The 13603-nt window shown below is 44.4% G+C and overlaps 1 protein-coding gene across 1 annotated transcript in view; it reads right to left on the reverse strand.

Moving 5' to 3' along the window:
- The window catches only part of efnb3b (ephrin-B3b), a 71274-nt gene that overhangs the window by 26515 nt on the left and 31156 nt on the right, over positions 1–13603 (reverse strand). The window contains exon 2 of the mRNA XM_029455156.1: positions 8282–8571. Coding sequence (XP_029311016.1) covers positions 8282–8571 — 290 coding nt within the window. The remainder of the gene's footprint in view (positions 1–8281; positions 8572–13603) is intronic.

The following is a 13603-nucleotide window of genomic DNA, read 5'->3' on the forward strand; positions in this document are numbered from 1 at the left end:
CTAGACACTAAATCAAAGCTATATTAGCAGGCTAATGCGTTCTACTGATGGCAGAGGTCAGCTGAGAGGTGCGCTTGTTTTAAACTCCCCCATGTCTGATTGCTGGGTAACACATCTTTTTGCAAAAGCCTCCTCAACAGAAGGCAGCAGCACAATGATGCCTTTGTCTGTCAAGCTGCGATGGGGAACGAGAAAAGTTTGTGTATCTATGTATGTGTGTGTGTGTGTGTGTGTGTGTGTGTGTGTGTGTGTATGTGAGACAGACAGTGTAGGAAGGTTAAATGAATAATACAATGTTAACCAGGCCCAATCCAATTAGGGACGGATTCTTCTTGTCTGACCTTTAACAGGAGAGACGTATTCATACTCACTCACGCAATCAACCCCCTGCCCACCAACACAACCACACAATCACACACAAACTCTCACAAACTACACAGTCCACAAAAACATGACACTCATGCAAGCACACACCCACAAATGCCCCCTCTACCCACACAGACACACATGAGCACCCAACAAACATCTCACACATACCAACACACGCACACACACACAGCCAATCTCACAAACAGTAGTGTGGCTCTGATTGCTGACCTAAATCGGCCAGGCGATCTGTCACTTTCTCTTACTCACACTCAGCACACATCTTTTTTTCATCCTTTTTCTCCCCTTTCTCTTCTCCCTTCTTTTTTTCCCCTCTCCCAAATATCCCTCGCTCTCTTCCAGTGTCACTTCACATCAGCTCACTCCCGTCTCCCTCCTCTCCCTTATTATTTCCTTACCACAAATGCCTTGGCCTTATTTGTATCCCAAGATATAGGTGTCAAAGTACAGTATGTTCTTCACAGCGGTGTCACAGTGAGCTCTGTACTGTATTTAAGTGTGTGTACATATTCTCATGCATGTAATGAAGATACATACGGGGTAGCTCAGGGCAATCTAACGCTTAATCATTTAAAACACTTAAGCTGTCCTTTTAAATAGAGTCATCTTTTCTACTATCCACTGCCTGTTATCCATCGAGAGATGCAGATAAACGTTTCTCTAGAGGGGAAATTAGTTGGATCCGTTGCACCAAACCCCTGCTGGCCTATTCTATTCCATTTCCCACTTTATTTGAGGCCATTTTCACACATGAGAGTTTAACGGAGGCGTTTTGCTCGAGAATTTGATGTGTTTAGTGGAGTGTGAGAAATGTGTTGCAGGCTAGAAAAGCAGGTCCACCTCAAAATAGTTGCGAGAGGCTGGCTCGGAGCGAACTTGAGGCCTGTCCCCTGAGGGCCACAACAGATGTGAAAGCCTTAACACACTCGGAGTTGAAAAAGTGTCTAACACAGTTTTACTTGTGCGTCAAAATGCGTACAGTTAAATTCATGGTGGTCGGAAGAAAGTGAACAGGTAAAAGGTTCAGGAGAGAATTTGCTCAGCGTGACGTCATCGGGCGCGGGACCAACAACACACCGACACACACTTTACTCACTATGTATATATTTTGGTGTTCTTTTGCATTTTGTTTCGTCTCTCTATGTTCGACCACTCTCTATGTTCGACCAGCATCTTGTAACTCTGGGTTTGAAAGGCGCTATGGAAATAAAGTTCATTATTATTATTATATTTACGTTTTACAGGTAAGATTTATCGTGTGAGACTTATGATGAAGATCTACCAAGCAAAAGCTCATAACGAAATCCAGTTAGCACGAGGCGTTGTGGGGGACTTCTGGTTCCTTCTCAACGATGAGGTAAAAAAAAAAAACTAATAACTACCTTTAACAAGCAGCCACAATAATATGTCGTGGAAGGGTTACTTACTTGAGCTGGTGTCTGGTTAAAGCACAGAGCCTCAATGCTCTGTGTGTGTGAACCATTTAAATATCCAAACATGAATGCACTCTTATCTTAAGTCTTTTATGCATACAGCAAAATGTTTATAATGCTTGTGCATGTAAATATGTTTCCGTATCACTTAGATTCACTTTGACAGTAAACTCCAAACATCCTATTATGAATGTAATCAAAAGAGTTAAAGAACAGAGACTTTCTTTGAGCGAGTGCACACAGAATGTTGTTTAAGGGTTTCAAGACATTAAACAACATTGAATTAAGAAGTGTAATATACTCTCTATGTTTAAACGAGCTGTATGATCGCTTTCCTAACACGTATTCAGGTTTATCTCTTTATCTATGACTCAAGTAAAGATGGGATATATAGTGCATTTAGAATTCAGTGCGATTATTCTGTATAGCACAACCCCTACGCTTGCTCTAAGCCCCTCACTGTGGTCATCTGGTTTCTACCTCCTTCACCCTCTCTTCTCCCTCCTTCCTGCAGCTCCTCTCTTCTCTCCCCTGTGTCTGTGGCTGCTTTAGAGCCTTGCTGAAGGCTCAAATCTGAGGGCTTAAACTTGATCAAATATTCAGCAGATATAGATTTAACAGATTCCCTGGATTCTCCACCTCTTCCACCCAACTGCTTTTCATCGCTGCCTCCACCCCGCCTTCCCTTCAATCTCTCACTCTTTTGCTCTCCTCACTGCAGTCGCAAACAAAGTACGCACACAAACATACTAAACACACTCACACAGACAGACAGCCACGCACGTATGCACATGGGGAATCATAAACTAACGCAGAGTGGTGGAGAGGTGCAGCTCATTTAGGCTGCAGTGCAGCGTTTCTCTCCGCTTCCTCTCCTCCATTGTCTCTTCTCTCTCTTCTATTTCACTCTCCGTTTCACTAATGTTCCCCATCTTTCTCTCTCTTTCATCTGTGTCTCACTCTCTTTCTCCCCCTCTCTCTCTCTGCCCTCCCTGCCTCTCCCCCATCTGGATTCTGTGTCATTTATTTCAGCTTAACCCTGATAAATAAACCAGTGAGTACCTCTGCATTATTGAACACTTCAACATTGCTGTCTGCACGCGCTGCGCCGGCCCCCGTGTTGTCCAACAATTAGAACACACACACAAACAAACACACACACACACAAAATGAGACAGAAGTAGAAAAGAGACAGATGGATGGTAAAGAAAGATAAACAGACAAGAGGTAAACAATACCAATCTAAGAGCGAGAAAATAAAGTTTGCAGACAACATGGTATACAAACACACAAACACACACCAGCACACTGTTCACTTTCCTCCCGAAACTCTCAAATGTACCCACACATGCAAACATGCAGACTTATTTTTCTAGGTGTGCAGGCCCTTGTCAGCTCTTCTATTATTCATATTAGCAGGGGATTGTTTATCTCTGCTATTGTGCAACGACAAGCACTGGGCTCTGTGCAAAGCCTCGGGGGCCCTGCACCCTAAACACACCACTGGGAGTCATTCATGTCCACACAAACACAAAATAATACCTTCATCCTGCACATGCATACGTGCACATGCTAGCCGCGTAGGCAATTTCATACCTCTATCCATGCACACTTCTCGCGTACACACTGCCATCTGTCTGAGTATGCAACAACAACAACACTGCAGTCCCACAGCGACTGACCAGTTCACTGCAACCACTCTTTGTGTGTGTGTGTGTGTGTGTGTGAGCTATTTTCAGTTTACAACCACAAGCCCGCCTGTATGCCAATGTGTGTGTGAGTGCATATATTTATAAGAAAGCTCCTGTGTATGGCGATGTGAGCATGCATATGTTAGTGTGAGCATCAAGGAAGGTTCGAGACGTGTGTGTGCGTGAAGGTGAGCGAGAGCGAGAGAGAGAGAGAGAGAGAGGTCACTCACACATGAGGTCATATGTATGTTGACTGTGAGCCTGCAATCATTCACTGCTGGTGTGCATGTAAGTGTGTGTTCAAACATATATGAGTGCGTGCGTGTGTGTGTCCCATTCCCCTGTCAGCTGCAACGGTGATTGAAAGTGGCCGCGTTGTTTCAGTGTCACCCTGCAGATGAGAAGCTGGATCTGTGTGTCAACTGATACTCACATCCCATTCCCATCAGACACACACACAGTGACAGACCTGTCTCTGTCTGTTGCCATCTTCTTCCATCTATCTTTCTTATTCTTTTCTTCCCCTTTCCCCCCTTTTCCTTCCCTTTCATCCCTGCACACACGTATTCTAACTTTTCTTTATTCCTTCCCCCCCCCCCTCCCCATCTCTCCTCTTTGTTGTGAGTCGGCCTCTACATCTTTCTAGTCATTACTTCCATCACTCAATCTCCAAAGGCAAAGACATTGGTTTGACTGCTGGCCAGGCCTATTGCTTGTAATGTTATGTTGGCTCATTTTAGTGCATGGTGGAAGTTATTTGACATTTTGGACCATAAACTGTCCAAAATCATTTATGTTAAAGAATTACAGAAAAGTATGTAAAGCGTAATTTAATAACACGTATATGCCATTTTTATTTTTCTTAATTTTTCAAACAAAAACAATACACCTTGTCATCAGGTTTTATAGGGACTATTTCTTCAGATTTAAAACGTTTTACAGTGAAATCTGTGGATTAGAGAAACAAGGACATTTGTCTTTTTAAGTATCAGCAGGGAAATATCTCAATACATCAGCAAATCAAATCAAAACCTTCTGCATGGCTTGCTAGCGCAACGTGTAAGTGAAAGATTATCTCTTTTTGCTATTTCGGTGACCTGACCCTTTAAAAATCATCTGATCCTGAACCAGTTTAACGACAACTCTTTTCTTCCAAAGTGTACGCTGTCCTTTAAGTTGCAGATCAGCTGCATGGCGATGGTTTCCTCACACAGTTCTCATTAACAAAACACGTCATCATGAATACACTCTGATTGTGAGTGTGTGTGCGTGTGCGTGTGCGTGTGCGTGTGCGTGTGCGTGTGTGTACATATAAGGAGTGTGTGTTTCACAAGGCCCTGGCGCCTGCTTTCAAAGGATTCATTAAAAGCAGTGAAAGGCTTGATCTGCGGTTTGGGTTGATGTACTGAGCATGTCTGTGTGTGTGTGTGTGTGTGTGTGTGTGTGTGTGTGTGTGTGTGTGTGTGTGTGTGTGTGTGTGTGTGTGTGTGTGTGTGGTGGGATTTGAATGGTGAAAGAAAGTAGGAGAGCGGAGAAACTAAAAGGGTGGAGAGACTGAGGGAGAGACAGGCAAAACAGCCAGAGAGAGAGAGGAGAGAGAGAGAGGGAGAGAGAGAGAGAGAGCGAGAGGGAGAGTGTGACAGAGAAATGGGTTTACATAAACTCTGACCTCGTATTATGAATAAAAACATCAATCAGGGAGTATGACTAATCAATTGCCCCACTCTCTCTCTCTCTCTCTCTCTCTCTCTCTCTCTCTCTCTCTCTCTCTCTCTCTCTCTCTCTCTCTCTCTCTCTCTCTCTCTCTCCTCTCCACAGGATACAGAAGTAAAGAATTACATTTAATGGAATTCGAGTAATCTGATTACAAAACAGTGGCATCTGTGATGCATTAGTGACCGCAAAAACTAAGGAAACTTTGGATTTTTTCCAGATTGCTGGCTAAATTTCCTCAAGACACAAACAGCATTATCTCTACAAGTGATCAATGATACCACTTGTTGATGATGTGGGAATAAAATCCAAAAGTGTTTTTAGTATCAGTCCCCACTCAACACAGTGGCAAACTGTGAAGCAAACTGATTACCCAGAGGACTTTAAGCAAGTTACTGGTAATCTGTAATAGGTTTAACTTTGGAATTAACCTCCACTGCCCGGTTTCCTCCTGCTGTTCCACCATCCAACCGCTCCACATCACCAAACATACACTTTCCGTGTGTGCCTGCAGTGTGCGAATGTAATCACGTCATGCTATAGGTTAATTAAAATGCCATTTCCCTGAGGCTTGCGCATACATACACGCACAAATATACATTTACTGTAACTGAATTCAGGGACGAACCAGCCCACAGTGTATTCATTAGCAGTTAGCGCACACAAGCTACTGCAGACATGTGGTTCTAAATTAGCGGTAGGATTAACAATTATTAATTATCTAGCAGCCTCATTAAGTACACAGAAGCTCTGGTGAGAGACTGAATACGATTATGCATTTAGAGCACCTGATCAAGCTATCTGCACACTGCAAGCTATCAATAAGTTATCAGTACCAAATGCTCTCTATGATCAGCTACTCCCCTGTCTCTTCACCTGTCCAACTCTCTGTCTCTTCAAATTGTGTGTGTGTGTGTGTGTGTGACCTTGTGTTGCAGCCGTCATTGATCGGGCTGGAGCTGTCAATCGATCAGTCTGGTCTGTGTGTGGAGATAAAGGTGTTTCTATCTTTGGACACTTCAGTTGTCAGGTGGGAGTACAGAGGAGCGGTGGGTACAGCAGCGACTGCGGGCCACATTTCCACCGGGTGCGTTTGACACGTAACCAGTACGAGAGATTTGAACCCAGCTCAATTTGAATATCTGACTGCAACAAACTGGAACAATCCACCAAAACAACAGATTCTGTGTTGATAGTGCATAACTGGTATGTTTACCTGTAATTTCACAGCACTGACATAAAGGATATCCAAAACCCCGACCTTTACGTGTGTACTTGAACATAAATGGATCATTTATCTATCAGTGTGCCAGTTTTATGCAGCCATGTTTGATGTGGCTGTTCAACATCTGTCACTCATCGAATCCGGTATCAGTGGGTATAAGATTGCATTCATTTTCTCCATTACTTATCATGCCAAAATTCCTGTATCATTGGGTCCCTGGGCACCCATGCGACACACACACACACACACACACACACACACACACACACACACACACACACACACACACACACACACACACACACACACACACACACACACACACACACACACACACACACACACGCACACACACTGACTGCACCACTGCATGCTATCTCACCTCCTCATATCTAATCTAAGAAAAATACTTGTATGTTGATAAAAATGCAGGGTGCAGGAGAAATATGCCCAGTGCCTCTCTTCACAAACACGCCGGGTGTGAGGACTGATAGCGCATAACCGAGCGCACCTGAAACCGGCGAACAAATATAGAACACAAAGAGGCATGAGGGACTTCACAGACTTTCGAGAGATCTTATATTCTCTTTGTCTCTTTCTGTCTCGGTCCATCTCTCCATCTCTGTCCCAGCTTCCTGCTCCTCCTGGCTCTACTCGTTCCATCGTTGTTAGGTTTTTTTTTTTCTACCCGAAGATGAAAAGTGAAAAGAGCATTTGCACACCTGAGTGAATGGAGCTTGCAGGTGCGTGGGAGGAGAGCTATGGGAATCCAACAGGGTCTCTCTCTCTTTGTCTATACTGCTCACTCTCTCACTCCTGGGGTGTTTTTACAGTGCTTCTGTTTGTATTGGAAACTTGTGGGTGTGCAAGTGTGTGTGTATACATGCACTTGAGTGTGTTTGCGTGCGTCGCTCCAATTGTGAACGTTAAATGCTCTTGGCTCTTGGTCTGTATTTGAAAACAACCCACAGGTTTCGGTTGACGCAACCTTTACTTGCAGATTGCTCCGTCCGATACAAACGCTTGGCCTGGCTGGCCTTGATGACCTCATCAGGTCTTCACACAGCCTAACTCCAAACAAACCTTCTGGATAAACCAAAACAAACTGCGCTTCGCCATTTGCGGTCACTGCGAGCCTGGCGGTAACAATAAACAGGCCCGAGGCAAGCTCAGCAGCAGAGCAGGACAAAGACATAGCAATGACACACACACAGACACACACACACACACACACACACACACACACACACGTAACCATACTTCACTGAACACAAAACCCCACACAAGTTGCATTGAAAGACAAATTCAAGAACACACTGCAAAAAATGATAAGAATGGAAAGTTTTGGGTTGTTTTGTTTAAAAATAAAAGATACCTTTGTGTGTTCTGTGTGTTCAATCCCACAAAAGGTGGAACAAGTGAAATGATTAAAGCTATTCAAAGGTCTGATGTGGAAGAAATAACCTAAAGTATCCTGAAAAACAAAAGGCTCATCTGGTCAATTTCCTGCAGTGTAAACTCTGTACTGTATCCGTCGGTGGACCACCGGATCACACATCATTCTCAAACCTAATTACTCTAAACACACCCGCCCAATCATCATCATCATCATCATCATCATCATCATCATCATCACTGAAATAAACAAACACATTCAGGCACAATCAGAAATCAGCCATGCAATCATAACAACCCCCCCCCCCCCCCCCCCCCCACCACCCCCACCCCCACCCCACACACTGCAATAAAGCTCAACACACACGCCCATAAACACACACACACACACACACCATCCCCTAATCTCCAGTGTTCCTTCTGCTTCCTCCACTCACCGATGATGAAGTAGTCGTGCATGCTCTTGAATTCGTGGCCCCAGAGGTTGGGCGAGAACTCCTGGAACTTGATGGTGAAGCGACGTTCGCGGATGGGTTCGTCGCAGGTCAGCACGATGTTGGGGGGGCCGCTCACCTCGCAGCGGTCCGCCTGTTCCCGCGTCGACACGAGGTAGAGCTTGTAGAACTCGTACTCTGGCGTGGACCTGATGGTGTCCAGCGGAGGGCAGATGAGGTCCAGCCGGTCCCCGATCTGAGGGTACAGAACGTAGCCCTTATCGTCCCTGAACCTGGAGGGAGAACAGAAGAAGTAAGAAAATAGAAGGAAAGAAAGGAGACGTAGAGTCATTAATTAAAGTCTTTTGCTTCCTGCAATGTAAACCAGTTCAGAGCCACCTGTTCCTGCTAGTGAACGAGCAACAGATGGATCCTTTAACTCTCTTATTTCCGCGACTTCATTCTCATTTTCTCTCCTTCACTGGGAACAGGTGCCTTTACAGAGGAGCACAACAACTCCACACAATCTCACGCATCTCATCGCCTGTTGACCCCATTACTTTACATTACAGTTCATTTAGCGGACGCTTTTGTCCAAAGCGACGTACAAAAAGTGGAGGAGAAGAAAAGTCAACCAACCAGTTGATCCCCAACACAAGTCCAAAGATATTTCATTGATTAGAACATTTTCCTACCTACCACAACTACCCCACACATACATGTTCAAAATGTACAAGATCAAAAATATGTCTGAATTGAAACGTATGCAAAAGCTAGTTTCAGGCACTCACAGTGGATGAACGGGAGCAATATTGTCATTCAAATAAAAGCCTGGAGCTTCTTTGAGGCTACGCAGAATTCAAATCAAAAGAAAGCAACAAATGTAAAGTCAAGTAAATCAAGAGACTTGCAATGTGTACAGTGAAATATAGTAAACAACAAAACTTTACTTCTTTACTTTGTGCAGAACTCATTTTCTTCTTCTGTAGCCGTTAAATATTTGGAGGTGAGAACTGAAGCATGTCCATCTGAAGAAACAGGCAGACAACTATCGCCGCCGATCAGCAGAACGAAGCTGCCAATGCCAAATCTCAGGTATGTACAGTTAATTAGTTTGCAAATGAGCTGTTTTGATGTCTGTCATCCACATCAGATATGAATGATGGGACGTCTGTTTGTTTATAGCCTAACTGATGCTTTGACACCTGGTATCCATGGGAAACCTGCAGCCTGAAGAGAGAGTTTGACTACATTCCACAAAAATATGCTTGAATGTAGTTTATTATCATTGTCATTAGAATTTAACCATGGCTTTCGGTGAACAGCTTTGATACAACATGGTCTTAATGTTTCCCGGAGTAAACACTGCAGCAGATTTTGAGGAAATATTTCACATGAAAAATTTAATACATTCTGCATATCAGTAAAAGCCCCAATTGGTCGAAATTCAGTTAGACGCTGACATGAAAAGTGTTTTTTGTGTTGCAGTGCAGAGGGCTTGTGGGCGCACTGTGGCTGCACAGCTTTCAGAGGTCTCTCCAGAGCAGAGAACATGAAACACAGCAGTCAGAGGGGCATACACTCATCCAACGACTCAAACTCTGTCATCCCCCTCGCAGCACAGGGCCATCTCTTGCTGATAAGGCCAAATACTATGAGTTATCAATTTAGCTCCTGAGGCCTATGATGACTTTAATGCTCCATGCATGGCTAACAGAGGGAAATCATAATGTAGTCTACGCACACCGATAGTGACTTTATGTCTATACTATATGGTTAGAATAAATGGAACAACTGACACAAAGAATTAGGGCAAGTGTTTATAGTAAAAGATAAAAAGGAGGAGTAGATTTGCTGGATTTTCTAGACTGTTAGCATTTCTCAAGGAATGTTAAGAGACACTTTGATGTTTAAGTGGGAGGAAGCAAATGCCTGTAATGTTAAGAAGCCCATTTTCTGTTACCTCTGACTCAGACGCCGCTTCTGTTTCCAACAAATCCACATGAACACTTGGGAGTCACAGCACTCAAACCTGCTTAATTATGCTCTCTGTTCTGCTGTCAGACTTTGACCATTAAAAAATAAACAGTACAGGATCACAAAGCATGAACACAGAATGATGTTGCGTCGCTGTGCTGTTAAAAAAAGACGGAATAAATCCTACTAATGTCACATTAGCAACAAATTACCCTTTCACTTGTCCAAATAGACTAAATCAGAGATGATTTCTTTCCAGCTTCCGCTGAAATTCATACCAATTAATTACTTACAATATTAGCGAGTGAGGAAAGGGGCCAAGTTGATTTTTATTGTTATAACAACAACTTGCTTTGCTTCTCATTAGTTATACTTGTGCACATTAAAGGGCTATTCCAGAAATGTAAGCGTATGTTCCTTAGGGACATGCGAGAGACATAACGGTCAGATTTGAAGCAAAAGAGGTTGAAATATCTCGACTCTCTTGGTGTGGGTCAAGCTCCAAAAACACTCCATTTCCCATAAAGGAACTTTATAGCATTTTTGTTAGACCCTCACCGCCCCGCATCTGTAAAACTCCACTCCCACAGCTTAAACACAGGCTTTCCATTCAAATATTAAGCTTTCCAAACCCAAACTGATGTAAGCTAATGACATCACTGTAACATCAGCATGTTCTTTACTTTAGAAATCTCCCCCCAAAGCCACAAAAGACACTTTTCATAGGCAGTGTAGCACCAACCATGAGAAGTCAACTGAGTCTCTTTCATGTGTAAAATGGCTGGAAACACACTTGTTTTCTAAAAAAGCAACATTACGTGATAAAGGACAATTTCAGGTTGTAAAGGACTTAACAGGAAGAGACAGAAGGATTTTATGAGTCGCCTTTGTTGTACCTGCTTCCTCCTGACCACATCTTCCCCCCCGTCCATGCAGGCTACATCTACCTCTTAGCACTGCGAGCTAACAGCCTTAAACCTGCTGTAAATGGAGTTGTAAGATTTATCTGTTGGTGTGGTTGGCTGGCGGCGTACACCGGAGGGGAACTTGAGAAAGCAGACTGAGTGGCGGAGGAGCTTTAGCTGAGGCGGGCCCAGAGGCCTGCTGGGAAGCCACTGTTCCACTTCTCATTACCCGGGTCACTCGGGGTTATCAGGCAATACTTAGACTGGAGAGGCAGGCACTCAGCTTCACTCAACACGTACACACACACAGACATATTTCACCTTCCTGTGGGCTTCAGACAGGCGAGCACATGCACTCACACCATTTATAGAGTATGAACTGTAAACATGGTGGGGGTTCCTGGGGCATCTGTAGCAAAACTAAAAAATCTATTCAACACACACACACACACGCACACGCACACACACACACACACACACGCACGGGCCCAAACAAATGCCCTTCTGCTAAACACAAAAGGTTTGCCCAAACACATCCACCCACATCCAAACACTCAGGTTTAGTTTTCTCTAAACATGAACACTGAAAGACACACGCACACAGACACACAAACAGACACACCCACACTCTTATACTCTTATAAAAACAAGCTCCTTTTGCTTCCTGCATGACGCATTCTGTGAGTGTATCTGATGGTACCCTGAGTCACAGTCGAGCTGCATTGCAGAATGGCAGAGCAAACACACAGAGGATGGTATGAGTGTGAAGGTAAAATGCCACCGGGCAGGTGCATTGCACAAAAAAAGAAAGAAAGAAATGAGGGAGAAATCAGTGAAGTGAGAGAGAGCGTAGAGGGGAGTGGAACAACAATATTGAACATGTCAGGCAAGGTATGTAGCAACAACAAAGAAATGTGGTGAACAAGCAGAAAAGACAAAACACTCCACAGGAGGAAGAGACCTTCAAATATGACTCGGAAGAGGAGGGCAAAACTTTAGTGAATTAAAGGACATTCCTGCGACAGAACGCAATTTTCTGATAGGCTCCATGCTCATGGTGTCAGATTTGCCAAGTTAACCCCGGTTAACCTAGTGTTTGTGAGTCAAGGTGTGTGTGTGTGTGTACTGTAAACATGTCCCAATCTAATCATGTGGGAGAGCAAGAAAAGTGGCATTTATCTTAGGATTCACTCTTTCACAGTGTCAACATACCTGCACTGCATTCAAACAGCAAGTACGGGGATATACAATCCCCCACAAGCAGTTTTTCTTCTGTAACTGGATGTATTAAATCCACTTTACACGTCCAGTCTGAAAGTGCAGGACAGTTTCTAAATCTCAGTCGAACATGCTGTGATGCTGTGAAACACACTTCCAGTGCAGGAGAGAGGAGGGGGAAGTGAATTGAGGTGAACTTATAAACAACTTTATAGAGTTTGTCTGTGACCACCTCTAAATAAATCATCCCATTCAGTCACAGCGTTACGTGTTCCCTTTACTCTTCTCTTTTTAGTCCACATTTTGCTCTGACACTGTCTCTGTCTCTGAGTGGCTGCTTGTTTCCTCTCCTCTCCCTCATCTCTTTTCTGGCTGTCCACTCTCTCCCCCCTCTCCCCTTCCCTTTTTTCTCAGCCGTCAACAATAGAGCCATTCATGTGGCCACACTTTGAAACATGGCGTGGGGGGTTGGAGGAGGCCAGAGGTGACACCGAGGGGGGAAGAGGAGGAGGATGAAGAGATGGAGGGAGGGAGGGAGGGGGAGCTTTCCTCTCTTTTCTTCTCCGTAACTCTTTTATGAGAGCAGAAACATCATTTTCTCAACCCAAGCGTCGCCCTGTTGCGACCCCCGAGCTGTGCTGAGAAGACTCAAGTGTCAGTCTCCCTGACCTCCCCCCCCCCGACTTACACCTCCCGCTCTCTCCACCTCTTTCAATGCAGTAGACAACAGAAAAAACGTTTTAAGATTGTACACCACTAAGAGTGTTTAATCGATATCCCATTTCTAATAACATTAACAAACAAACAAATAAAAAAAATGCAAGACATGTAAAAGCCAGCTGTGACATCCTGGACGCTGTGTGTGCTTTTTCTGTGAGCTACATGTGTGTGTGTCGTTTTCTCTTGTCCATCTGCATGTTGTCTGCAGTTGTACCTGCTCTGGGCGGCGTATCGGACGGCTCGAACATTTCCCAGATTCCACAGCGGCAACCCGAGCCGTGTCCGGACCAAAGCCGGGCACACAGGTGCAGCCGGCGGGGGGAGACAAGGGAGGGTGTGTGTGTGTGTGCCAGTGTATGTCTGTGCGAACATGAGAATATGAAGTAGAGGCGGGGTGAGGGAGGGCGAGACGAGTGTGAGCACAGAGTCTGTGAGAGAAAACGACGATATCGAGATGGCGAGAGCGAGGCGAGAGACAAAAGAGAGAGAAGTGGGATTCAATGTG

Source organism: Cottoperca gobio, chromosome 18 (genome assembly GCF_900634415.1).
Source record: "Cottoperca gobio chromosome 18, fCotGob3.1, whole genome shotgun sequence".
NCBI classification, from domain to species: Eukaryota; Metazoa; Chordata; class Actinopteri; order Perciformes; family Bovichtidae; genus Cottoperca; species Cottoperca gobio.